This window comes from Rhinolophus sinicus, linkage group LG04 (assembly GCF_036562045.2).
Source record: "Rhinolophus sinicus isolate RSC01 linkage group LG04, ASM3656204v1, whole genome shotgun sequence".
Classification (NCBI taxonomy): domain Eukaryota; kingdom Metazoa; phylum Chordata; class Mammalia; order Chiroptera; family Rhinolophidae; genus Rhinolophus; species Rhinolophus sinicus.
In genome coordinates, this window is record NC_133754.1 from 184,628,512 (window position 1) to 184,652,262 (window position 23,751).

General features: G+C 54.8%; 1 protein-coding gene across 6 annotated transcripts; it reads left to right on the top strand.

Annotated features, from left to right (window-relative positions):
• The first annotated feature begins 2,278 nt into the window (after nucleotides 1-2,278).
• Nucleotides 2,279-23,212, top strand: AIF1L (allograft inflammatory factor 1 like). Of its 6 annotated transcripts, none has more exons than XM_074331202.1 (6): nucleotides 2,279-2,452; nucleotides 2,653-2,714; nucleotides 13,120-13,186; nucleotides 15,420-15,461; nucleotides 17,650-17,833; nucleotides 20,381-20,561. In XM_074331202.1, exons 1-6 carry the CDS (start codon nucleotides 2,422-2,424, stop codon nucleotides 20,466-20,468), a joined length of 474 nt encoding a protein of 157 aa, XP_074187303.1. In that variant the 5' UTR covers nucleotides 2,279-2,421; the 3' UTR covers nucleotides 20,469-20,561. The 6 variants fall into 6 exon arrangements, with proteins under 6 accessions (XP_074187303.1, XP_074187299.1, XP_074187300.1 ...); XM_074331198.1 differs by having other exon boundaries at nucleotides 2,295-2,452; nucleotides 17,671-17,833; nucleotides 20,381-23,212; XM_074331199.1 differs by lacking the exons at nucleotides 2,279-2,452; nucleotides 2,653-2,714; nucleotides 20,381-20,561 and adding exons at nucleotides 7,066-7,293; nucleotides 18,026-18,126.
• Nucleotides 23,213-23,751: the final 539 nt, after the last annotated feature.

Consider the following 23,751-nt stretch of genomic DNA (forward strand, 5'->3'; position numbering starts at 1 on the left):
AACCCCTCCCGCATTGGTTTAAGCAGAAAAAGGGGTTTGAGGTCAGAGGACATGGGTCTCCTGGAATCCTGGTGTGGGAAGAGCTGCCAAGCCTTGGAGGCAGCTCTGGGCTGGGGAGTCCCAAGGCTGCTGGGCAGTGTGGGTGGCTTTCTTCTCCCCTCCCTCCTGCCTCGCCACGGTTCTTGCCTCGTTTGCTGCATTCTGTTCTCCGTGCAGAGCAGCTCTCTGCTTTTCCTGCGTTTGATGGAAGAGGGCGCCCCTACTGCTCCCACTACCACGGCCCCCCAGGTTTATATGTCATCAGGTCAAATCCTGGGCAGAAACAAGCTGGAAACTGTCCTGATTCCACCTTCCTAGGAAAGCCTGACCCAGGGCCGGCCAGGCCCTCCCCACTCCTGTTCAGAATGAGGGTCCCTGCGTCCAAGGCCGTGTACTGAAAGCTGGGCTGTGCCCTCTCCAAACCTGCGGGGGGAGGGCATTCAGAGAAGATGCGTGCTCCTTCGCAGGGAACCTGAGAAGCGAGGCAGGGGCAGGGGGGTGGACGTGGTGGACATCAGTGACCTGGAGAGTGACTTGGTCACTGAGAGGGAGGGCAGGGAGCAGGGAGGCTGAAACAGGAGGCTGTTGCTTTACGGTGAGTTTGAGGATTGGTGTCTGGTGTTAGGTGGTGCCGAGGAGATGAGGGTTCTTTGAAGACCTCTGGGACAGGGTCTGCTGGCCCAGGCCTCTGCTGACAGAAGCATCCAGCTGTTCTGGTGCTGGCTCTAGGCATTCAAACTTTCTGCTCAAGCCCAGTGTAGCATCCCTGACGGGTGGAGAACAGGCCTCTTCTCCATTCCAGTGACGTACTTCAGGCCTGACATCTTGTGACTCATGCCTGCTGGCCCCAGAGGTGGGGCTGCGCTCAGTGGAATGTGGCAGCTGTTGAACATCTGGCTAGCAATGCAGCCCAGCAGCTGAGCAGCGGAAGGTGGGGTGGCCCTTGCCCTGTAGAATGGCTGAGTGGGCCCAGCCAGCCCAACTGGCCAGGGCAGTAGGCCGTCTGAGTCTGAATCAGGTAGGGTGTTACAAGGGCTCGGATGTAAGTCCGCTCTCGTCTCCAGCCTCCACGTGGAACATCTCCTGTCAACCAAGGGTTATAACTCCTGAGCCCTCCCCGCTAAGGTTTTACTACCCGCTTGAACCTCTTGAAAGTAATAGGAGTTATAACAGCCCTTGCTTGGGGAGAGGCACTTGTTTCCTCCATTCTGCAAATCAGGAGATGGAGGCTCAGGCAGGTCAAGTGCCTTGCCCAAGGTCACACAGCTTGGCCAAATCCAAACCCTAGGGGTGAATGGGGAAGAAGCATGCCTGGATCCAATCCACAGGGACGTGCTGTGTGGGGGTGGGAGGGAGGGGCCAGCATTGCTGGTGACCAATTGTACTGTTTGCCCAGGACAGTCCCCATCTGTGTCCCCAGCATAATTATTAGGGGTGCCACCTTTCACTGTCAGAAATGCCCTGATTTGGACAAGAGACTGCACCATCACCCTGTTATGAGTCCGGGGTTTCTGCACCCTGAGCGCCACTCTTCATGGAGTTGGAGGCTTGGTGTGTCATCCAGGTGGACTTGTACACCAGACTTCCACTTCCTGACTTTGCTGTTCTGTAAAATAGGAGTGCCTAGTCCTGTTTCAGAGTTTTGAGACTTAAATGACTTAACAAATGTATCCCCTACTGATCTGGCCCAGTGCCTGGTGCACAGTGACTGCTCGAGAAATAGGTTTTATTAACAAAGCACTAACTCGTTCTAATTGAAAGTGTTTCTGATGTCCCACTGGCACTTTGTCATTTCGCATGTTCTCAGCAAAAACTAAACGTTTGCTGTATTTTTCTTTCAAGAGTTACAAGTGAAGGCTGGGAATGCACGGCCCCCTGCTCCCCAAAAGTGCGCGCTGTGTGCAACGTTGAATAGTGGCATAACGGCCTCTGTGGGTGGTGTGCTTACTCCCTGCCTGTCCCTCCCGTACTTGCTCCTTACACACGCCAAGAGAGTGTACTAAGATCGTCCCAGTTTTATTTATGGGGAAACCGCGGCCCGGGAGCGGGAAAGGGACTTGTCGTGGTCCCGGCAGGAGCCGAGAGGGAGGTGCCCAGAGGCAGCCCCCCGCGCTGTGCATTTTCCGCGTCCTCCAGCAGAGGGGCCGGCGGCGGGCTGGGCGTCCCGCATAATAGCCGCTTTGATGCCGGCGGCCGGGCACAGGGGAGGGGAGGGGAGGCGGGCCGGAGGGAAGGGAGGGGTGTGTCCGGCTGCCCGCGCCTTTCCTCCGCCCCTCGGTTCCGCCGCCACACGCCACCGGAGCTCGGACGGGTGCCGGTCCCTCCTCCACGTTCCTCGCCGCTGCCGCGAAGCCCCGAGACGGCGGGAGCCGGGTGCTCACCATGTCGGTCACGCTCAGCAACAGGTTTCAAGGTAGGCGCCACTGCCCCCCTCTGCCCCGCCCCCAGTCCGCGGTCCAGCTCCCCCCAGCCTGCGCGCGGTGTCCCCCGCCGGCCACCTGTGCGCACCCGGCGGACCGCGGGGTCTCCCACGCGCGGGAAGCAGGCGCGGGCCCAGGAGCGCGCGGCCCGGTGAGACCCCGGCTTCCCGGGCCGTCTCTTTGTCTCTTCCAGGAGGGAAAGCGTTCGGCTTGCTCAAAGCCCGGCAGGAAAGGAGGCTGGCGGAGATCAACCGGGTAAGCGCGCGCCGCTGGGGCAGCTTGCGAGGCGCCGGAGCTGTGCGACGCTCGCCCCCAAAACTCCCAATGCCCGGTGGGTTCCACCTCCGTCTGCGAGGCTGTGCCTGCCGCAGAATCAACCCCCTTTCTTCCCCCGGGCTTCCCCCAAGGTCCTCCCTCCGCCCCTGCCTCTGTGCCTCCGACTCCAGGTAGGTCCCCCTCCACCTCCTCCGCCCTGCTCTGGTCCCGGCGTCTCGGATTGCAAGTTGTTACTCTTAGACTGGGGAGGTAGGGCCGGCAGAGGAGCTCTGATGCCAGCCACCCGAGGGCTCCCCGGAAGCCCGCCTGGGACCAACCACAGGGATTTGGTGCTGGAAGGTACCCCCGATGTCTAGGAGCAATCCCGGTTTCACAGCCTGGGGTGGGAAGGGAGGCTCAGAGAGGAGAGGAGCTGGCTGTCCCGAGATGGCCCAGCAAGTGCGCACAGGGCTGCTGTTAGCACCCCGGGCTCCAGACTCTCAGCCCAGTACTCCCTCCATAAGAGAAAGTATTGGTCGCCTGCCTGTCCCAACCCCCACCCTCACAACTCTTGGCTCCAACTTTTAGGAAGGCTCCCTTAGAGCCTTGATGCTTTTCTTGCTGATGCTGGTGGATTTCTATAAAGAAAGCCTTCAGGCTGTTGCCAGGCACGCAGTGGGAGCTCCATAAATATTTGTGTAATGTCCACAGAGAGTCGAGAAGATAAGGAAAAGTGTCATGTCAGGGCCTACCTGGATTGGCCAGAGCTCAAAGGCAGCATAGCCAGGGGCTTTGGAATTCTGCATGACGTGGGCTCTGATCTGGTCTGCATCACATACCAGCTCTGTGGTCTTCACCAAGGACCTCTCATCACAGAGCCAGGGTTCCCCTGAGGGCTCAGTGAGGGAAGGCACGTAATGTGCTTGGGCCAGCACCTGGCACAGGGGAAGACCTCTGGGGACGGTACTAGAATTATTTCCTGAGAGGGATGTCTCCCAGGTTCCCTAACTGGTTGTGGAGACATGCCCACTGAAATGAGGCTGGGCATTCCCCCTGCTGGTTCTCTCCGGGCACCCAGGGGCCCAGCCCAGCTCAGAGTCCCAAAATGGGAAGCTGGTGGGGGTCAGCAGCACTGTGGCATGGTTGCAGTATTTCCACCGGGGACTTGCAGTCTTGATTCCCTCATTGATTTCCTTGGATTGTCTAGAAGTAGGCAGCCTGTCTGGTTTTATTCCACTGGCTATAGGAATCTCATGGAGGCCTCTAGGGACCCCAGGGTCCTTCACTGTCATCCTTACCCTGACTCTTGGTGCCATCTTGAGCACAACTGAAGGGAGCCTGGATGTCTGGCTGGGATGTCAGGGGTCCAGGATGCTGGGCTCCCTCCTAGTTCACTCTGCAGCCTGCCGGTCTGGGCTGTGCTTGCCCTCTGGACAGAAGCCTGGAACCCTGACCTCATACAGCCCCCTGGGCCACTCAGCCAGGCGGGTTCCAAGCTGGCTGAATCCACCCACAGCCAGCAGGCTTCTGAGCCAGAGACAGCTGGGGATGGAGGAGAGGTGACTGGAGTTGGACAGACCAGAGGAGTTGAGTGTGTGGGACTCTGTGCCAACCCCGCCCTTGGAGGGGGGACAGATAGCGTTGTTTTGGGAGGTAGACTGTCTTGGCTCAGAAAGGGGAGGGCCTGTGGCTCTCAGGGGCTGAACTGGACAGCATGCACTATGACTGGAGAAGGTGAGCAAGAAGGCGCTGTATCCTACTACCTTGGGACCCCAACACCCAGAGAGGGCAAGCAGCTGGCCAAAGCCACCCAGAAGCCAGTGGTAGAGCTTGCGGTCCAGTGTCTTTTCCCTTCCCTGCTATTCTAAGACCCACCATGTGAGCCAGGCTGCTGTCAGGCAGCGGGGGCCTGGGCTTTCGGCCCCTGGAGGAAAGAGGCTCCAGGATCAAACTGGAAACTTGAGCTGCTTCCCACCACAGCAGGTCAAGGTGGCCCCACCGTGGTTTAGAGTCACGAGGATGAGGAAGAGAGGGGCACAGTGTTGCTGGCTCCATGACCTTGGGCCGCCACTTCAGATAGTAGTAGCCAGGTTGTTGTGATTTTGTAGCTAGACAATCTGTGGAAAGCACATGGGAGAGCTGGCTGCTGTCGTGATTGTTATCATTGTTTTGTTTGGGGTTTAAAGGTTCAGGTTGTAGAAACCCAGGGGCAAGTTCTGAGATTTGCTGTCACCCCTGCAGGCTGGGTCAGATGCCTTCATCTGGCAGAGCCTTAGTCTTCCCCTCTCTTAAATGGGAGCAGCAGCTCGTGTTCTACTCCGAGTCCCTATAATAGTCAGTGGAGATGAGCAGACAGAGCTTTTTGCAGACTCGGAGGGAGTTGCTCTGTTGGAGGGTCTGTCTATTTCATCCATGGCCATGGTCACAGTGGAAGTTCCCTGTGCAGATTCTAGAGGGAACCATGTCGGCAACCCAGATTGGCCTTTCTTTGGGGTGCAGCTTCACTGCCCCACTGGAGTGGGGCTTCTGGGGGACTGTACCGAGCAGCTGCCCAATAGCCCCATGGAAGCCTGAAGCCCTGAAGGATGGGCCTTCACGTTCACTGCATGTGCTTGGATACCTCTGTGCTTGCTGCCTGGGGCCGAGCCCAGCCTGGCTGGCAGTTCTGGGGGCTTCTAGGGCCAACACCCTAGTTCCCTTTGGGCCTTTCTCCCCCAACCCCAGTGGGGCCAATTTCCAGAGGGCCCCAGGGTAGCTCAGTCTGAGCTGTTGTTATTATAAGGGATTCAGGAGTGAAAATAGGAGGCTTGGGTAGACCTAGAGGTCCTGGTGTAGCTGTGTGGAAATGCTCTTTTTTGGTTTCACTCTAGTTTTTGCTGTCTTTTTCTGAGCACTTGGCATGTGCCGGGCAATGTGCCAGGCATGCTTTGGGAATTATCTCGTTGAGTACTCACTCTAACCCTGTGAGTATCTATTCCCATTTTATAGAAAACGAGACTCAGAGAGGTTGAGTCGATTGCCTGGGTTTAAACAGCCACACTTGAACCCAGACTATTCTCTCAGCCTCTGAGCTTGATTGGGTCTCCCCTGGGGGTGCCACCCCCACCTCCGTGCCCTGTGGTGTGTGTGTGTACATTCTCTGCACTACTGGAGCGGGCAGGATGGGTGCGTACCTCCCACTCCCCCCACATAGCTGACATTCCCCGCACCCTGATGGCATGGCAGGTGACCCCAGGCGAGCCAGACCCAGCCTTATATGGCAACAGGACATATTCTCTCCAGCTTCCCACAGGGACAGAGAGAAGTGGAGGGTCTAGGCGGGCATCCTTCAGAGTGCCCTTACCCTGGGGACTGAGCAGGGGGAGACGGGAGGATGGTGAGAGCCCCAGCTTGAGCCAGTCAGAGGCCAGGCTCTTTAACAAGATAAGGTGAGGCGTGCCCTTCACGTGCATCACCTCACTGACTCCTGTCAAAGGAACATTCAATTAGATAGATGCACAGTGACAATGTGTAAACACCCCACGGTACGAGGATTACTAGGCCTCCCATTTTAGGGATGAGGAAACAGGTAAAGTCACCTGCCCGAGGTCGCCCAGCCAGGAAGTGGCAGAGCCAGCAGTCTGACTCCAGACAATGCCCGTGGCCTGCCTGCCCTGGCCCCTGTCCACCCGGTGGCTATGGCCTAGCTGTGACACAGGCCTCTCTTGCTTATGTGGATAAGGATCTTTGGCTACTGTTTCAACCCTCCCAGCCCTCCTGGGTCAAATGAAGGGCACTCAGCATTCCCTGTAGCGTTTAGGTGCCTCATGGTTATGTCAGAATCCACGTGCCATCAGTCTGGGAAGAGCTGGGCACAGCAGGCTGTGTGTCTCTGCTCAGGGGGGTATATGTTTGCGGTTGGTCCCTCCCTCAGCAATGGGGGACCTCTGAGACCTGACCCAGGCACTACGCAGGTGTGTCTCTTCCTGTGTGCTGGCAGTGCCACCCTGTCCTTGCTCAGGTGAATGTGCCCAGCTGGCATGGCCGGGCACCCGTCTCTCTTGCTCTTGCTTAATATATTATAAGGGAGATGCTGATAAGCAGCCACGTGAGCCTCCGAGGATTCAGTGTCCCCACAGGTCCACCCAGCCATGACCTCAGTGTGGCCATGTCACAGGAAGCTGGAGATGGAATTTCTGCAGGGTCTGCTTCATTTGTGTAGTTGACGGGGTGTTTTTCTTCAGCTGCCCCATCTATTGGCGAGGACACAGCGTCCGGATGAGGCCCTAGAGCTGCCACGGGGAATGTGAGCCTGCTGTCCCTGTGGGTGCACGTTACAGACGCCTGCTACATGCCAGGCACCAAGCCGGGCATTTGTGGTCTGGCCGGGGCCCTTTAGGAACCTGTGGGCTGTGTCAGAGGCCTCACGGCCTGGGATGGTGCCACCTGTCCTTGGGGTTTTCGCCCAGGGTTTCAGCCACCAGCCCCTTGGATGGCCTCCAAGATGGTGATCTCTGCCCGCCCCAAAATCCTGCTGCAGCTAATACATAAAGGCAAGCCTGGAGAGCCAGGAGCAAGCATCCGGGAGCAGGTGCTAGAGGTATCAGCCCAGAAAGAGAGTTAAGTCTGGGGTAGGGGGTTGGGGACAGTGGGAATCAGGAGGGTGGCAGGGACCCGGAGGCCAGACACGGAAGAGGCTGCCGACCTCTGCTTGTTTTGGAAATAGCCCCTCCTGGACAGGAGCACTTGGATGGGACTTCTGGGGGTGGGGGAAGATTCTGGTGTCCCTCAGAGGTTGGAGGGGACCGAGAGGAGAGGCAGTGCACAGGTATGGCCACAGGCACTGTCCCCCTGGGCTGAATGGGAATACTCTGTCCCGTGTGGATGGCCTGTCACTACCAGATCAGCCAGGTGTCCAAGGACAAAGCAGAGCTTGCCCTTGAGGAGGGATGACCCGAGCGTCAAGGCTCGCCAGGAGGACTTTGTGGCACAAAGTAGGACAGAGAGTTGTGAGTGGGTCTCTTTGCCTTTCCCCTGCTCACCATTGTCTCTTGGTGTGGCTTGAGTTTGGGTGATCCAAATGCATCACGATAGTAGCTAATACTTAGTGAGTTTCCGTGCAGTTAGCTCATTTAATCCTTACACCAACCCAAATGGGATCATCATTATGACCATCGTTGTGATCCCATTTCACAGATGAGGAAACTGAGGCCCAGAGTGGTAAAGCAAGTTGCCCAGGGCTGTGGAGCTGGTAAGTGCTGGATCTGGGGTTTGAGCCCAGGCAACCTGACTTGACCTCCCTCCCCCACCCCTCTGCCCCACACGCCCTACGTTCAGGGAGCTTATGTGAGGCTTCTGACCACTGTGGCTTTCCATAAGCCCTTTCCTTTCTGAAGCCTCAGTTTCTCCAGCTAGTGAACAAAGAGGACAGCTGGGTGCTCTGAGGAGTCCCTTCCGGGTTCTGTGACTGGGTAGATGTTTTAACAGGTCTGTCACCATCCTGGGCCTTGCCTGTGGACACTCTGGCTTGAGGAGTGGCTGCTCAGCCCCCGACTTCCTGTTTTCGAGCCCAGGCTCCTGCCTGCTTGCATGTCCTGGCTCGTTGCCAGGGACTGACCAGGCCACTGAGGCCTCTGCACTTGCTCCTCTGAGTATCAGTGGTCACTCTCAGAGCCCCGCATACCTGGAGGCCCTGACAGCAGTTTCTGCAGCTGTCAGGGACAGTGGGCTGGAGTGGAAGAGGGGGATGGGGGCAGAGTAAACCATCCAAACACACCCCATCCCCCTAGAGGGCTATAGAGTGGTTCCCTGGCCTCTGGAATAACCTCCTTCTACAGCTGCCCAAGAGGAAAGGTAACTCCCAGTATTGACTTTCTTTGCCCAGAAACTGGTAGCCGGGCTACCTTGTTCAGGGCAGAGAGGGAGCTGGGCTGGTAAAGGGAGATAGACCTTGAATTGTTAAAACTTTATGATATTGAGCAAGTTGAGCAACTGCTCTGGGTTGCAGTTGTCCCATCTGTGAAATAGGGATAGCCAGAGAGGGGAAAGAGAAATCATAACCGGCCTAAGCTGGGGAAGGAGGTTTGCTTCTGATCTGTTTAATAGTCCGTGATGGTCTGGATGATGAGCTGTAGGGGTTAAAATAGATTGTATGGATGTAAATGTTAGGAGACAACAGTAATAAACAGCTAACATTTATTTAGAATTTACTAGGTGCCAGGCACAGTGTTAAGCACTGTACATATACTTACATACTATAATTCTCAGGACAAGCCTATGAGATATTTGTATCCTTCCTACAGATGAGAAAACCGAGACACAGACAAATGAAGGAATTTTCACACAGTTACTAAGTGGTTCAAACCCAGGCATTCTGGCTCCAACTTGACCTCTTTTTGTTTCTGCATTTTGCTTTTCTTCCAAACATCTGGACTGGATTCTATCTCTGTCTCCTCCGCCTGGGGACCCAGGGGTCCTGGAGTCTGGACAGACAGGGTACCAACCCACTGGGCATAGCTGGGTCCCGAGGCTGGGCAAGGATATGGGGGACAGACGCCTGAAGGGAGGAAGCTGTGGGCTGTGCATGAGTAGGAACCAAGAATCCAAAGCTCGTAGGTGGGGTGGGAGCTGGCAGCACAGCCAATGGCACTACTGTTCCTGCTGCCTGCCCGCCTGCCTCCCTTGGCCCCTGCCAAAGGCATGGTCCACACAGCTGCCCTAAGCCCAGGGTCAGCAAGGGCTGCCTACCCACACATGAACAGGTCAGCTGCTTCTCCCAGCCCTGGTCACTCTGTGGCTCAAGCATTTGTCATTTTTGGCTCTAAGGAAAAACGTGATTCCAGTCTCTGAGTCCCCCTCCCCCGCCCCGTCACATACATGCACATGCTTTTGCAAAGTGTCTTTACCATTTCAGGCATGAGAGTAGAGAAAGTCATTCTGGCTAAATGGCAGGCTTCTCTATTCATTCAGCTGATGTTTATTGAGCACCTACTAGATGCTGGGCATTGCTGAGTGCTAGGCACCCGTGGAGCACGAGACAGTAAACACGTGCTCCTAGAACCCTGGCCGAGGGCCTGCCTCCTCCCAGCATCCTTCCAACACCCACTTCCTCGGGTCACTTCTCAGGTCTGAGCAGGGAGGGAACCAAGCGGCTTCCCAGCTCGGCCACTCGCTACCTGTACTGCTTTGAGCACATTATTTATCCTCTCTGAGTCTCAATTCAGTCACCCATCCTGCAGATATTTATTGAGCACCTACTATGTGGAACCCACATTCTCGCAGGGAGAGACAGACGATGAACAGTACTGTTAATAAGCAATTGTAGATTGTGTTAGGAGATGATTCATCCCATGGAGTAAAAGGAGATGCACAGGAAGGTAAGGTCGATGGGGCTGGCCTCATTGAGAAGGTGATGGGTGGGCAAAGGCTTGAAGGAGGTGAGGAGAGAGCCACACAGGTATGTGGGGATGAGCGCTCCAGGCGGGGGCTCAGCTGGAGCAAAGTCCCAGGTGGCAGCAAGTCTGGCATGGGGGAGGCATGGAAAGGAGGCCAGAGTGGCTGAGGTGCCCACTCTAGTGGGGGTGGGTGGGGGAGGACAGAAATAAAGTGGCATGTTAGGTGGTGAGGAGGAAACTGGCTTCATCCGTGAAAAGACCCTGCAGTGCCTGCCGAGCGCCTGGCCTGGGGTTGGGTCCTGCAAATGGGAGTTGTCGTTCACCACGCTGCAGCTCACGCCATGCTCTCGTCCTTGCTCTCAGTTGCTGCCTGTGGTTCTTTGTTCGTCTGTGTGTGGTTTGTCTCCAAGACCAAGACCCATGTCCGAGCCCTTGAACCCAGTCTATCCGGATCCCTAGACGTGGTCGGTGCACATTACACATGGGCTCTGGGCTGGTGTGGATTCCGGTCGACTAGAATGTGGGAGCTGGGAGGACCCCTAGGTTTCGGATGTTGGGTCGTGCCTATGCCTCCCCGCGAAGGTGTCCCAGTTCCTAAAGGGGTAAGGTGAGGGGAACGTAGGCTAACTGGATTCCATTTAAACATTCTGAGATTGTGAACTTCCTACCTTTATGAAATGCCCTTTTCTGAACTGATGGCAGTAGTCAGTGGTAATTGTTTAAAGTCTTTAGTTGGCAAAATACAAACTTGGCCGCCTTATATTAGCACCTCACGCTATTTTAAATTTTTTTTGGAAGTGTTTCTTTCTGCATTACCCCGAAGTCTGAGAACCACTGACCTATTTGTCCCTCTGTTGGACAGATGTGGGATCTGGGACCCTGGGAGGTGCCTCATTTGCCCAGGGTCACAGACAGAAGTTAATTGTCCTCCACTTGGTCAGAGACTGGGGTGGGGGCAGCCGTGGAAAGAGCTATGAGAGAGAGCCAAGAGGAGGGGAAGTCCTGGCCAGAGCCGCCGGGAGGAGGGCAGCCTCCCGGGTAGCAGGAGAAGGTTCCAGCTCCAGCTAAGTGGAGGTAGGGCCATCCATGGTGCATTGTAATGAGGACCTGAGTCAGGCTGTGACCAAGCCAGCCGGACCCCACGGGCCCTGGCGCTGCCCTCCACCAGGCTGCTGGAGGCCCGGGTCCTGGAGGCTGACAGACACAGATTCCAAACCCACACTGCACTTCCTCAGCGGCCTGGGGACTTCACAAGTATTATTTAACCTCTCTGGTCCTTCATTGTCACCTGTAAAATTGGAATCATAGTGAGGATTTAATGGGATAGCACAGTGTCTGCCAAAAGCAAGGGGGCAATCAGAGTCCCCCGGCCCACGCTGCGGGTGGGTTTCTCCTTTGTCAAAGGGCCTCGAGGGAACATGGAGGCATTGAACCCTGGGAGGAATCATATTCTGCCTCACATTCGTACTCATTCAGCCCTGTTGCTTATTGAGCATTGATGGAGAGCCTGCGGCTAAGTGCTCGGAGTAGGGGGCCCTGTTGAGGAGGTGGGTACTCTTGTGCCCATTTCACAGCTGGTAAGGCGGGGACTGAGAGCCAAACCCAGAGTGTTTGGTCATCATTTAGGTTCTAGGCATTTTCCTAGTCTACTTTAAGCCCCTCGGACGTTTACATCACAGACTGGAAAGGTAGTGAGTTCCCTGTCCTAGGAGATGTGTAAGTACAGACTCGGTCATCAGGAGTTCAGGAAGAGATTGAGTGACTGACCTGATAACATTTAACATCACTTTAAACACGGACTTCCTGTAGTTTTAGGAGGAGGACCTTCGTCTTATTCGCCTTGGTCTTCCCATCCCCTTGCTGCCTAGAACAGAGCCTTGTGCACTGTGGTCCCTCAAAAACGGCTGAATGAATGAGTGAGGAGGGAGGGAGGCCTGTGTCCAGTTGGCTCAGTAATGAGGAAAGTGAGGTCCAGAGGGGAGAGGGGATTGCAGAGTCCAGTGCCAGCATGGGAACACACCCTCTGCTCCCTTACCTGTATGCAGGTTCTAGGGCTGCTTGAAGATTTGCAACAAGACCAGTACGATCCCTGGCCCAGTGCCGGCACAGCAGGTGCTTACAAGGTGGTAGCTTTTTGTTTTAAAGCCAGATGAGTGCCTGCTATCTGCCCATTTTTAATAGTCGAGGTTAAGGATGCAGACTAAACGAGATGGAGCTCTGGCTGTGTGAGCCTCAGTTTCCTCATCTGTAAAATGGGGGTAATGATAATAGCTACTTCTTGGGCCCACTAGGAGACCCAAAGAGATCACGTGGGTAAGTGCTTCATTCTGGAGGCTCTTGTTAGTGTCCCCCACTCCCCCATCTGGTTCCGAAACGGCTCATTTGAGTCTCTCCCAGCATCTGAGGGGATGGTGGGCCCTGTTTTACAGGTGAGGACACAGGGGAGAGGGATATGTGACCTCCCAAGCAATGTACAGTTATTTTCTGGCTAAAGCAGAGACTAGTAAAACGACAGCTGTTGTTTGTTGAGCACTTGCTGTGTGCCAAGAGTCGTACATACATGCTCCTGGGGTCCACATATAAACCTCAAAAGCAGCTATGATAATTACACTCCTTTGGACATAAAGCAACAGAGATACAGAAAGGAATTAATGTGCTAGGCTCGCATACCTAAGGAGTTAATGCTGGAGCCAGGCGGCTTGTCTTTGGGAATCATGGCTTCACAGATCCCAGAGCTGGGATGCCCTGGGGGAGACCCAGGTCCCTGCACCCATAATTCAGAGGCTGTTTCTTCTAGAGCAGACCCTCCGGGCCCCACCCCAAGCTGCCAAGCATACTTCCTGCCCACAGGATGGATTTTGCAGATCTGCCCTGAGGGTTGACAGGAGGCCAGGACAAACACTGGAGGCTCCTGCCTTGTTCGGCCAAGTGCAGCCACCTGGTGGGAGAGAAGGCACGGGGCAATGGGCCTCTGTGCTAGCGAGCTCTGCCTGCTGACCCCTTGCTCAGCACTTGTCTGCTTGCCTCCGTAGGAGTTTCTCTGTGACCAGAAGTACAGTGATGAAGAGAACCTGCCAGAAAAGCTCACAGCCTTCAAAGGTACGCTGGGGCTGGCTGCCCCCTCTCCGGGGAGAGTGGGGTTGGCCCCCAGTCTCTCACACATAGGGCTCCTCACCCCCATAGGGCCAAGCTGCACCCCTGTTTCATCCAGAATGCCTCTCTTCCCCATGGGCTAAGAGACAGGGTACCTGGCCAGAGGGGGCCAGGCCCCTCCACCTGCCTCCATGCCAGCCCCGGCCCCATCACCCCTCGCCTGCGGGCCCCGGCCTGCCCCTGCCCCTCTCTCCCAGCTGCCCGGCAGGGCTCAGGTTGGCTCCTGTCGCCATGGCCCAGGCCTGCTCGCTCCCGGGTCCCCGGCACACAATCAGCTCTTTGTAGCAGCCCTGGCTTCTCCCCCTCCATGGTGGAGCGTCTCGGGAGCCCCTGTGGAGAATGGACGTTTGTGTCGCCACAGTGGGGCTGGGGGCAGAGTTTCTACCCATTGAATCCAGCAGCACGGGATGAAAAGAAAACAGGGCCCGGGAGCCCGCGCGCGGAGGGGCAGCATAAAGGTCCCTCTGTTCCCGGCCCTGGCGCTTGGTTGCCGGCCAGCGGCTCGAAAGGAGAGGAGCCCTGCACAGAAGGAGCAGACAGACCCACCTTTCCTGCCGGGAGATGCCTCGGGGCTGGAGGACCCGGCAAATAGCCTCGAGGCGCGTTGCCCCCTTCACATCTTGGCAGTGTGGGCATCCTCCCTGGTCCAAGGCAGAGAACCTGCCAAGTGCTCCTCAGACCAGACAGCTTAGCTGTCCTTGGGCAGCACATTGATGGCTAGGTGTTTGTTGAACGTTGACCTCGTGTGGGGAGCGCTTCAAGCGCGGCGTTGTGAGCTGTCCAGATCATCTCCATCCAGCCAGGCGGGAGATGATGCCCTCTTTGATGTATAGGAGAAATTCAGGCTCAGAGAGGTGGGGTCATTTGCCTGGGGTCACACAGCTCATCTATGGCAGAGTGGGGGTCTCGAACCCATATTGGTCTCACCCCAAAACCCCTGCTCGTAACCATTATTCAGTGCTACTTTTTACATTAAAAGAACTAGAACAAAGACACACCATCTCTCCCCCACCCCCCTGCCCTGTCCCAGCCACCCGTAGGACAGCTGCACAAAGGAGGAGCCGTCCCTCCCTTCTCTCTGGATACCAAGGAGTCACTCTTCAGAGGTGGCTGCGGGAGGAGGGACAGAGTCAGGGGTCGTAGGTGCTTGAGCGGGTGGTGCCCAACTAGAAAGGCTGGGGGGCCCTGACAGCATGAGAAGGGGCCCTGAGACTACCTGGAGGGACCTTCCAGGCAGAGGGTCGGTCAGTCCTGAGACGGAGCATGTGGGGAACAGGCAGAGCAGCAAGGCCAGTGGGAGTGGAACAGAGGGGACGGAGGGAGAAGCAGCCTGAGAGGCCGGAGGGCAGACGCTGCTGAAGGTCGCAGGCCTTGAAGGTCACTGGGAGGACCTTGGCTTTCTCCTGCTGCCTCCTCTGTGCAGAATAGATCTCGAGAGCCCTGCTGCTCTGTGGCAGGTGTGAGCTGCCCAAGGCCACAGGTCTGTTTGCACACTGCCCGTGTCAGAAGATTCCAGCGTGCTCGGAGTTATCCTCTCTTGCTGTTGGAGGTTCCCCGGACCCCTGGGTCAGAGAGGTTTAATTCGGTCTGTAGGTGAGGTTTGTGGGGAGGGTCTGTGCTTCTGGACACTGTATGTGCCACTTTGTGGTCAAGGGCAGGCCCATGGGCATTTCTCCCGGAAGAGCATCAGCTTCATGGTGATGCCCAGAACCAAAAGGTCTGGAACCACAGGGACTCCTTAAATCGGTGGTTCCCACACCTCGCTGCCCATCGAAGCACCTGACACACTGAAAACACACCTGTTCCTGTGCCCACCACACCAAACCCGTATCTCCAGGGCTGGAACCTACTGTAGTCCCTTTTAGCTGATTTGCCGGCAGCCAGCCCGCACTGGTGGGGACCTGGGAGGACCAGTTGCCCTACCTTGGCTGAGGGTCAGAGTGGCCCCTGGGGCACCTTTCTCCATGGCACCTGTGGGAGAGGGGTGCAGGCAGGGTGAGCTCTTTCTTTGGAGACAACAGCTGAGATGATGGGACTCGAGTCAAGACCCCGCCACGGGGTGAGAAGTTGGTGTGGGCTCCGTGAGGACCTGGCCACTTGCCCTCAAGGGAGGCACTGGGACCCTGCAGGGGTGACCCTGCTTCCAAGCTAATGCCAGGTTTTGCTCTGTGATTTCCAGAGAAGTACATGGAGTTTGACTTGAACAATGAAGGCGAGATTGGTGAGTAGAGCCTTGAGTGTGTTGGGGAAAGACGGTGTTTGGTGGGTAGACGCTGTGAGGGTCCAGAGAGCCCCACAGACCCACCTGTCTGGGGAGTGTCATGATGTGACGAGCACACATTGAAGCCCCCCACAGTGGGCCGGGCCAGCCAAACCGGGTTTGAGCCCACCCGCCCTTAACCCGGATCCACTGCCCCCAAACTCCTCTTCCTACCGTTTCCCTCCCCGCTCAGCCTCCCACCCCAGGGGCCCCAGGATAGAGGGTGCCACCCTGCCCAGGGCTGGATGCTCAGGCTGTCGACACCCCAGCCCAGGGGACCGGTGTTTCCTTGGTCCCTGAGCCTGTCCTTCCATCTGGACACTATCGTGCAGTTGACAAGGTGCATCATGGGCATTAATTCCCTCATCCAACAGAACCTGTTTGTGTCCTGCCACCCAGACACTGGGGTTGACAAACGCCTGTCCCATGGCACTTATGTTCAAGGCAATATCTTGACCGTCACCACTATCGGAATGACACGGTCAAGGCCAGTTTAATTATCCCCATTTTACAGATAAAGAAACTGAGGCTCAGAAAGATGAAACGACTTGCTTGGGGCAAGTTGCTTGTGGCAGACACAGGGCCCAGGGCCCGGCCTTTGGTTTCCAAACGGGCTCTCCCTCCTCATTCACCCTGAACTTCAGTATCGCTGCTGCGGTCGGCCTTTTACTCTTCCTCTGTCTTCTCTCGTTCTTCTCCCTTTTGAATATTTTTATTCTTTAGGAAAAAATTTGGGGGGTTATCAAGTTAATATATCTTCCTCATAAAAACTTTTGGAAAGCACAACAAAGCACAAAGACAAAAATATGTTACCCACAGCCCCACCTCCCAGAAAGAACGGCTATAAGTATTTCAATTTATGTCTTTCCACTCTGCTGTAATCACAAATGCTGTTTTATACCATTTTAGAACCTCAGTTAAAAAAAAAATAACATTGTGAGTATTTTGAATATGGTTAACTTTTCTTTTGAAATATGATTAATGGCTCCATAGTATTCCATTGAGGGGACACACTATAATTTATTCGGCAGACACCTTCATGCCTTTGATAATTCTGTGAAGAACAGCTTTGCACAAGAGTCTTGGTCCATACCACTGATTATTTCTTTAGAGTAAATCTCAGGAATTAGACATCTGGGTCAGAGGCTTCTGAAGCATCTGGCCAAATGGCCTTCCAGAAAGGTCTTGCCAATTTAGAGTCTGGCCAGCAGCTCGTGGGAGACCTTTCACTTCTTCCTGCAGAACGCTGCCCAGCTTTCTTTGAAATGCCCTGGACATCCTGGCACCTAGGGGTCTGGCAGCAGTCCTGCCTGCTGTGCCTCTCGGGTGAGCTGGCGCACCACTGCCTGGCCCTCAAATCAGCCCCTGGGGCACCCTCTTTCCCGCCATCCTTTGCTGTCCCATTGTTCACAGAACAATCTGAAGGAAATTGCCTCAGATCTTGGGAGCCTGGCGGTCAGAGGCAGCGACTTGTCGGGGTGTAGTGACTTTTTGGTGCCTCCCTTGTTTTTCTTGAATTTTGTTCTTTTGTTGGTTTTCCTGCTGTGCAAGATATTTTTGTCACCCTCTCCCTTCTGGCCAACGCGGAGCCCTAGGACTGCAGGGTGGGAGTGGCAGATAGGGAGAAGTGGCCCCCTGGCACCTGGAGAGTGACTTTAGGTGCCTGTGGTCAGGCCAACTCCCTGACCCCACCTCACTGGGCAGTGACTTCCGGGGTAGCTGGGCAGCGAGCCCACGGCTCCCCTAACCGCAGGAAGCAGCGGGTAGTCATTCCATTTCTGTGCACCTGCTTTGTGCCACATGCGTTTTATGCATCATCCCTCCAAATGATCCCGTCAACCCATTTTACCATTGATGGAAGCTGGGGTTCAGAGAGGTTAAGTAGTTTGCCCCGAGTCCCACAGCCAGAAATAGCAGAGCTGAATTCCAAACTGGCTGTCTGATGCTAGAAGCCCCTGTCTCTAACTGCTAGTTTCTACAGCCTCCAAAGGGAACAGGGTGTGGTGGGCCCATTCTCCCTAGAGGAGAAAGGCCATTGACTGCAGTCTCCAGGGAGGGGCTGTCCTGCCAGGCTTCTTTTGGGCGTGGGGTGCCTGAGGGAGCTGTGCCAGCTTCCCCACTCGCCCCCGCCTCCTGTCTCCACTTAAAGGATCTGCTTTTCCTCCGGCAGACCTGATGTCTTTAAAGAGGATGATGGAAAAGCTTGGGGTCCCCAAGACCCACCTGGAGATGAAGAAGATGATTTCGGAGGTGACAGGTGGGGTCAGCGACACCATCTCCTATCGAGACTTTGTGAACATGATGCTGGGGAAACGGTCAGCTGTGCTCAAGCTGTAAGTACCCCCCCGCCTGTCCTGGGGCCTCTGAAGGCGTTGTGTGTGGAGAGGCCCCTAGCTCAGGCACCCTAGCCATTCCCCAGCCAGGAGGTAACTCACTGTGTGACCCACTGGGCAAGGTTGTTAACTAACTTCTCTGAACCTGGTGTCCTTATCTGTCGAATGGTCATGTTCACATGTACCTTGCAGGTGAAGTGAGTGGGTAGCAGAAGTCTGGTGGAATCAGCGCTCAGTAAGCGGCAACTGTGAGGATGGTGGTGGTGATGACGATAAATCTGCTGCTGAAACCTGCTGCACCTCAGTGCCCTCATTTGTAAAGTGACTCTGCTACCCCACGGGGTTGTAAGCATAGTGTAGAGTTACAAACTGGCTCTAAAGGGTGGTAGAGTTCGAATCGTACGCTATTCATAAGACAGAGATATAGTAAATACCTGCCGTGAAGCATTGTCCTGAGGGTTAATGACATAACATAAATGAAGAGCCTAGCCTGGTACTTGGCTGATGGCACACACCTAGTACATGGTGGCCAAAATCACACTCTGTACGTAGGTACTTCTCCACTGAGGAGCTGCAGAGAAATTCCCTGGAGAGTCTCATGGTATTTGAGCTGAAAAGGACCTCACTCGGCTTTTAGAAAATAAGATTAATTAATTTTTTTAAATGTACAAATGTCAAATATGCCTGTTTGATTTTACAACAGGGAAAGCTGAGGCCCCAGGAAGCTGAGTAAACAGCTCCTGAGCCCACAGTTTGGGCTGGTCAGAGCTTTCATTGTGGGTGGGATGGGGCAGGGTGTGTGTGCAGAAAACTGTCAAGGTCCGATCGCGCTGCAGAGGCCGGGTGGTAGCAATTGGAGTGACGGTGCTATAAAAATGACACTGAAGATTGAGTGGACATTTACTGTGTGTCAGGGACCCGTCTGTGTCTTGACTCCTTAGATTTAGCATTTGTTAATTCAGCAAATATTTACTGAGTACCACCAAACGCCAGGAATTATTCTAGATGCTGGCGACACGCGTTGCTGGCCTTGTGGAGCTTGCCTTCTAATGGAAGGAGACAGACAAAAGAAACCAATCCAAAACACCAAATGGCAGTAGTTAGTACAAAGAAAAATACAATGGGCAAGAGGAACGGAGACGGATGGGATGGTGGGCAGGGAGGGTCTCACTGAGAAGGTGACAGTTAGTTGACCAGGGCTCTGAGTGAGAGAGATGGGAAGAGGTGAGCCACGTGACGACCTGGGGAAAAGCATTCCAGGCAGAGGACATGGCACGTGCAAAGGCCCTGAGGTAAAATCGTGCTTGTATGCTCGAGGAACAGCACAGAGGCCAGGGGGTCTAGGCTCTCAGTAAGTACAGTGAGTGAAGGTTGTCAGCAGCGATGGGCAGGGGCCAGGGGACATGGGGCCTCGTAGGCCACAGTCAGACTTAACATTTTGTACTAATGTGGAGGGATGCCATTGGAGTACTCTGAGCCAGGGACTGACTTTTAAAAGGCCCCCTCTGGCTACAGCAGGGACGAGAGTGGCAGCAGGGAGGCTGTACAGGTAAGAGATGAGGCCAGTCGGTCTGGAGAGGTGGCCGTGGAGGGGGCCAGGAGCTGTTGGAATTGGGAGTGATTTTGGAGGTAGAGCTGGAAGCATTGCTTAGATGCCCAGATGCGGGGCATAAATGAAAACAGGGAGTCCGATGGTTCTAAAGTCTGAGTAACTGAGGGAATGACTAATGTTTGCTTGGAGGAGAAGAGCAGGTGGAGAAGGTGGGATTTAAGAATCCGGTTTTTGATGTGTTCAAGCAGAAGGGCCCTCCAGACATCCAAGGGAAGAGGGGAGGAGGGAGCTGGAGGTGCAAATCTGGATCTCAGAGATAAGCTGTTTGTGGACTGTCACCCTTTGGATGGGACGTAAAACCAGACGACTGGAAGAGCCCACCCAGGGAGTGACTAGATGGAGTAGGGCACTGAGGCTTGGAGCAGCTCCTGACGTCAACACTTCTGGCACCCCCACTTCCGGATGGAAACACAGCATCCGTGGGGTTAAGTGTCTTCCTGGAGTCAAGAGCTGGGACAGTAGCAGGGCTGGGACTCCAATCCAGGCTGTTTCCCTCCAGAGGCTGCACCATGAACCCCTGTGCTCTACACCCCTGACTTGACCCTCTGAGCAGTGGGAGGTTTTGAAGCTCCAAAGGGGTTGTGAGCAGAGCCGTGGCCCAGCCTAGCTCTTCTTCCTCCAGGCAGCGTGGTTAGGGGAAGGCCCATGGCCTGGAAGTCAGAGATCTAGTCTCTCTTCCTGCTTGGTCTGCTTGTGGCTCTGAGGAGTCATGTCGCCACTTTGCACCAAGTTTTCTCCTCTGTCAAATGGGACTAAGAGTCCCTTCCATGCAGCTGCCGTCTTGGGCTTCTGAGAAGATCCTGCTGGAGAATGGATGAAGGGCATTCTGCTGAGGACTTTGCAGATGTGAGGGCTGGGTGACCTTTCCCCGGGTGAGGGGAGGAATCCTAATCTTGTTTCGTTTTTTTTGTTTTTTTTCCCCATCTCTAAACCAGAGTCATGATGTTTGAAGGAAAGGCCACCGAGAGCAGTCCCAAGCCAGTCGGTCCCCCTCCAGAGAGAGACATTGCCAGCCTGCCCTGAGGACCCCGCGGGGACCTGTCCCTGCCCTCCCTGCCCCACCCCTCCCTCCTGATCTTGCTGCACTTCTGGACTCATTGCAATGTCTTTTTTTTCCCCCCTGGTTGTTGGGCATGATTATTTTTTCATCTGCAGAATCTGATCTCTTTGTAAAGCACAAATGATCTGCCTTAAAGGGGCTCTGGGGCCCCTCCCTTTCTTCTTCCCTCCTTCCCCACTCCCTGTGCAGATGGGCTGACATCAAACCAAAAACCGGAAGTGCCGGGGCCAGGGCAGGGCGGCTGGAAGCCTGTGATCCCCACTTGGAGCCGGCATTGTCCAACCTTGCTGGAGGTCACTGAGCTAAGTCCAGGCTCGCTGGCCTGGCTCTGGTGAGGACCTCAGCCCACTTTTAGAAGACCCTGGAGTAGGGACGAGGCTGCAGGGCCTCACTAGGGTTTCCTCAGACGCTCTGAAGTTCCAGTGCTCTCAGGTTGTCCAGGACGTGGCCACTCACTGCCCCAGTGATCCCCCCTCAGGCCACACTTCTTCTCGCCCTTAATGAGGGGCAGAAAGAAACAAGGAGAGGAGCTTGGTAATTGGAGACCCTCAAGAAGGTTCCGGAAGGAATCTTCTGGCCTTACCCCTTGGCCACACCTTTCTAGACAGCTTAGAGGGAGCCCTGTCCCTTGCTGGGGCAGCAGAGGGCTTCAGAGGTAGAGGGGAGGCCAGGGGCCTTGGGGAGGGGGGTTCAGCTCAGTCTAGTCCCACCTTTTAGGAGGATGCTGAGGGCAACAGGCTAGGAAAATGACTAAAATGTTCACAGCAGAAAGTCAGCACCACTGTTAAGCCAAGAACTGAGACACAGGAGGTTGCCTTTCTGACCCCAGTCTGCTTGAAAACTGACTGCTTCCCCCATGACCTGCCCACCTTACTCAGACCATTCATTCATTCACTCACTCAGTCATTCAACAGATATTTATTGACCATCTATTATAAGCTTTAAGCCCCCCCCACACTTTGTCCTGACATGTGCTGTGTCCCGTCTCTAACTCATTTCCCCATTTCCAAATCGCCCAAAACCCTTGAGTGTGGGGATTCCATTGGAGTCACCTGTGTCCCTTATTATGGACTCACTCTTAAAGCTCTGATCCCCCTGTAGGTTAGCTGGGCCAGTCCTCACATTTCACAGGTAAGGAAACTGTGGTGGCCCCCAGGGATTAAGTGCCTGGCCCAAGGTTAGGAGTTAGTCGAGATGGAAGAGTCTGGACTCAAGCCCAGGTGTTCAGATGCCCTGCCCATGCATCATCTCTGCTCGGGGCTGCTTCCGTCAGTGATGAAAACAAGGGAAGGGGCAGGGCGAGGCTGTTTCCTAGGACAGCACTTGGGGAGGGGCCTGGGCCAGGACTCACCCTTCCCAGTGCCTCTGAGTTAGCATCAGGGTCAGGGGAAGGGCCAGGCCTGCCTCTGCTGTTCCGCCTTCCCCAGGGCTTCTGAGCTAAGCCACTTCTCAGAACTCACGCAGGAAGCTGTCACACTCGGCCCCATCTTGGCTGAGCAGGGACCTCAGCCTTGACCGCACCTGTGTTCTGGAGTCCCTCACCCTGCCTGCTCAGGACTTAGATGCAATCATCAGTTGAACATATTTATTAAGCACCTGCTGTGGGCCGAGAGCTAAGAACCCAGTCACGAAATAGACAGTTACATGAAATTTAAAGTCTAGTGAGGAAGTCAGACTCGGACAAGGACGAGTTAGATGAGAGGAAAGGGGGGCCATGGGGTGACTGCACTGCAATCCTGGGGACACCAAGATGGGATCCAGACTGAGCAAGAGCCTTGCAAAAGCATTTGCCAAACCTTAAGTGAAAATGTCTGGGTACTGTTAGAGCCATTGTGGGCTCTCTGTGGCTCCTCAGTGACCCATAATCAAAGACCCAAGGAGCTGCCTGACAGCAGCTTAAGGGAGTGGAGCAGGTCGGGGATGGGGTACGGGCCAGGTGGGGTTAGTTTGCTGGTCTCAACCAGTTCAGGAGCAAGATTACTTGGCCGTGACTGGTTGGTCCTTAGGCTAAGGAGCTGCTCAAATGCACAGGCCTAGTTGAAGTTTAAACCCCAGCAAAACAGTTTACCCTGTAAATGTAAAACCTCACCCCACCCCCTTCCCTGCCTTGGTTTTTTCCTCCCGAGATCATTTGAGCAACTGCCTGTCCCCACCCCTTCCCACTACCTCTCCTCTAGGGCACGATGAGACCTTTGAGCAAGGTGAAGTGACATCGTCAGCGTACTTGGTCCTCAGAGAGGAGGGCACGAGCAACCAGGCTTATTGTCCACAGGAAGCCTTAAGGGAGAGCAAGTGGGTGTGTCCCCAGCTTCTGGAAAGAGCAGGACAGAGCGTTCATTGGATAGGAGAATCCTGGGAAACCACACAAGTTCCTTGGCCATTTCTTGGAACTCAGCTCCTGGAGGGAGAGGGGCTTGAGTGGTTTCTGGAAGGAGGGGGGGGGCTGCATATATTTCAGGTTGTGGCTATTGGCCCTGGGACTCTTACTTCTCTGGCTAAGGGCTCATTTTCTTAGAACTTCAGCTATCTCTCTGAAAGACCAAATCTAACTTGGGGATTGCCAAGTGTGGCTTTGTCCCTGCAACTCTAAAGGAAGGAGTGTGTGGGGCAAGTTCAAGTGGATGGAGTATGTGTGCGCGTGCGTATGAGAGTGTGTGGTGCCAGGTATCACCTCTGCATACTGGGAATAAAACAGACAAACTATCAACGTCTTGACTGGTGTATTTGGGGGCGGGGTTCTGGGACTCAGCAAATTCAGAGAAAAGCGACCTAATATAGTAACATCGAATGAATGTGTCCTGTGTACCAGGCTGTTAAACTAACTTCATTTGCTTCTCACAACAACCCCGCGAGACAGGTTGTTTGTCATCCTTGTTTTATAAATGAGAAGCAGGCTTGAAGCAGATGCGCAGTTTGCTGAAAACCAAACAGTGAGTGGCAGAATACAACCCCCTACTTCAAGTTAAGAACCTCTGTCCTAGAGCATTTAAAACCCAAATCCACTGCAGAAATGTGTACATAACGGTCATCAATTAGCATCCAGACAAGCTGAATTCCGAGCCAGCCTCCACCGCTTTCCGCCCCGGGGGCGCTGGGTAGTTTTCTTAAGTTCCCGGTGCTTCCAGTTACATCAGTTAAGTGGCAATAACAACTCCTGGGGGACTAGGACGTCTCGAAGATTAAATAGCACATGCAAAGTGTTTTGCGCTTTCCAGGCTCTTGCTTCGGAAATGATTACCTTGACAG

What these genes read in the sequence shown, in the direction of transcription:
- AIF1L (XM_074331202.1), top strand. Translation starts at nt 2,422, where the DNA reads ATGTCGGTCACGCTCAGCAACAGGTTTCAAG. An exon ending in AAAGCTCACAGCCTTCAAAG is followed by an intron (nt 13,187 to 15,419) that starts GTACGCTGGGGC and finishes TGTGATTTCCAG; the next exon opens with AGAAGTACATGGAGTTTGAC. An exon ending in CGGTCAGCTGTGCTCAAGCT is followed by an intron (nt 17,834 to 20,380) that starts GTAAGTACCCCC and finishes TCTCTAAACCAG; the next exon opens with AGTCATGATGTTTGAAGGAA.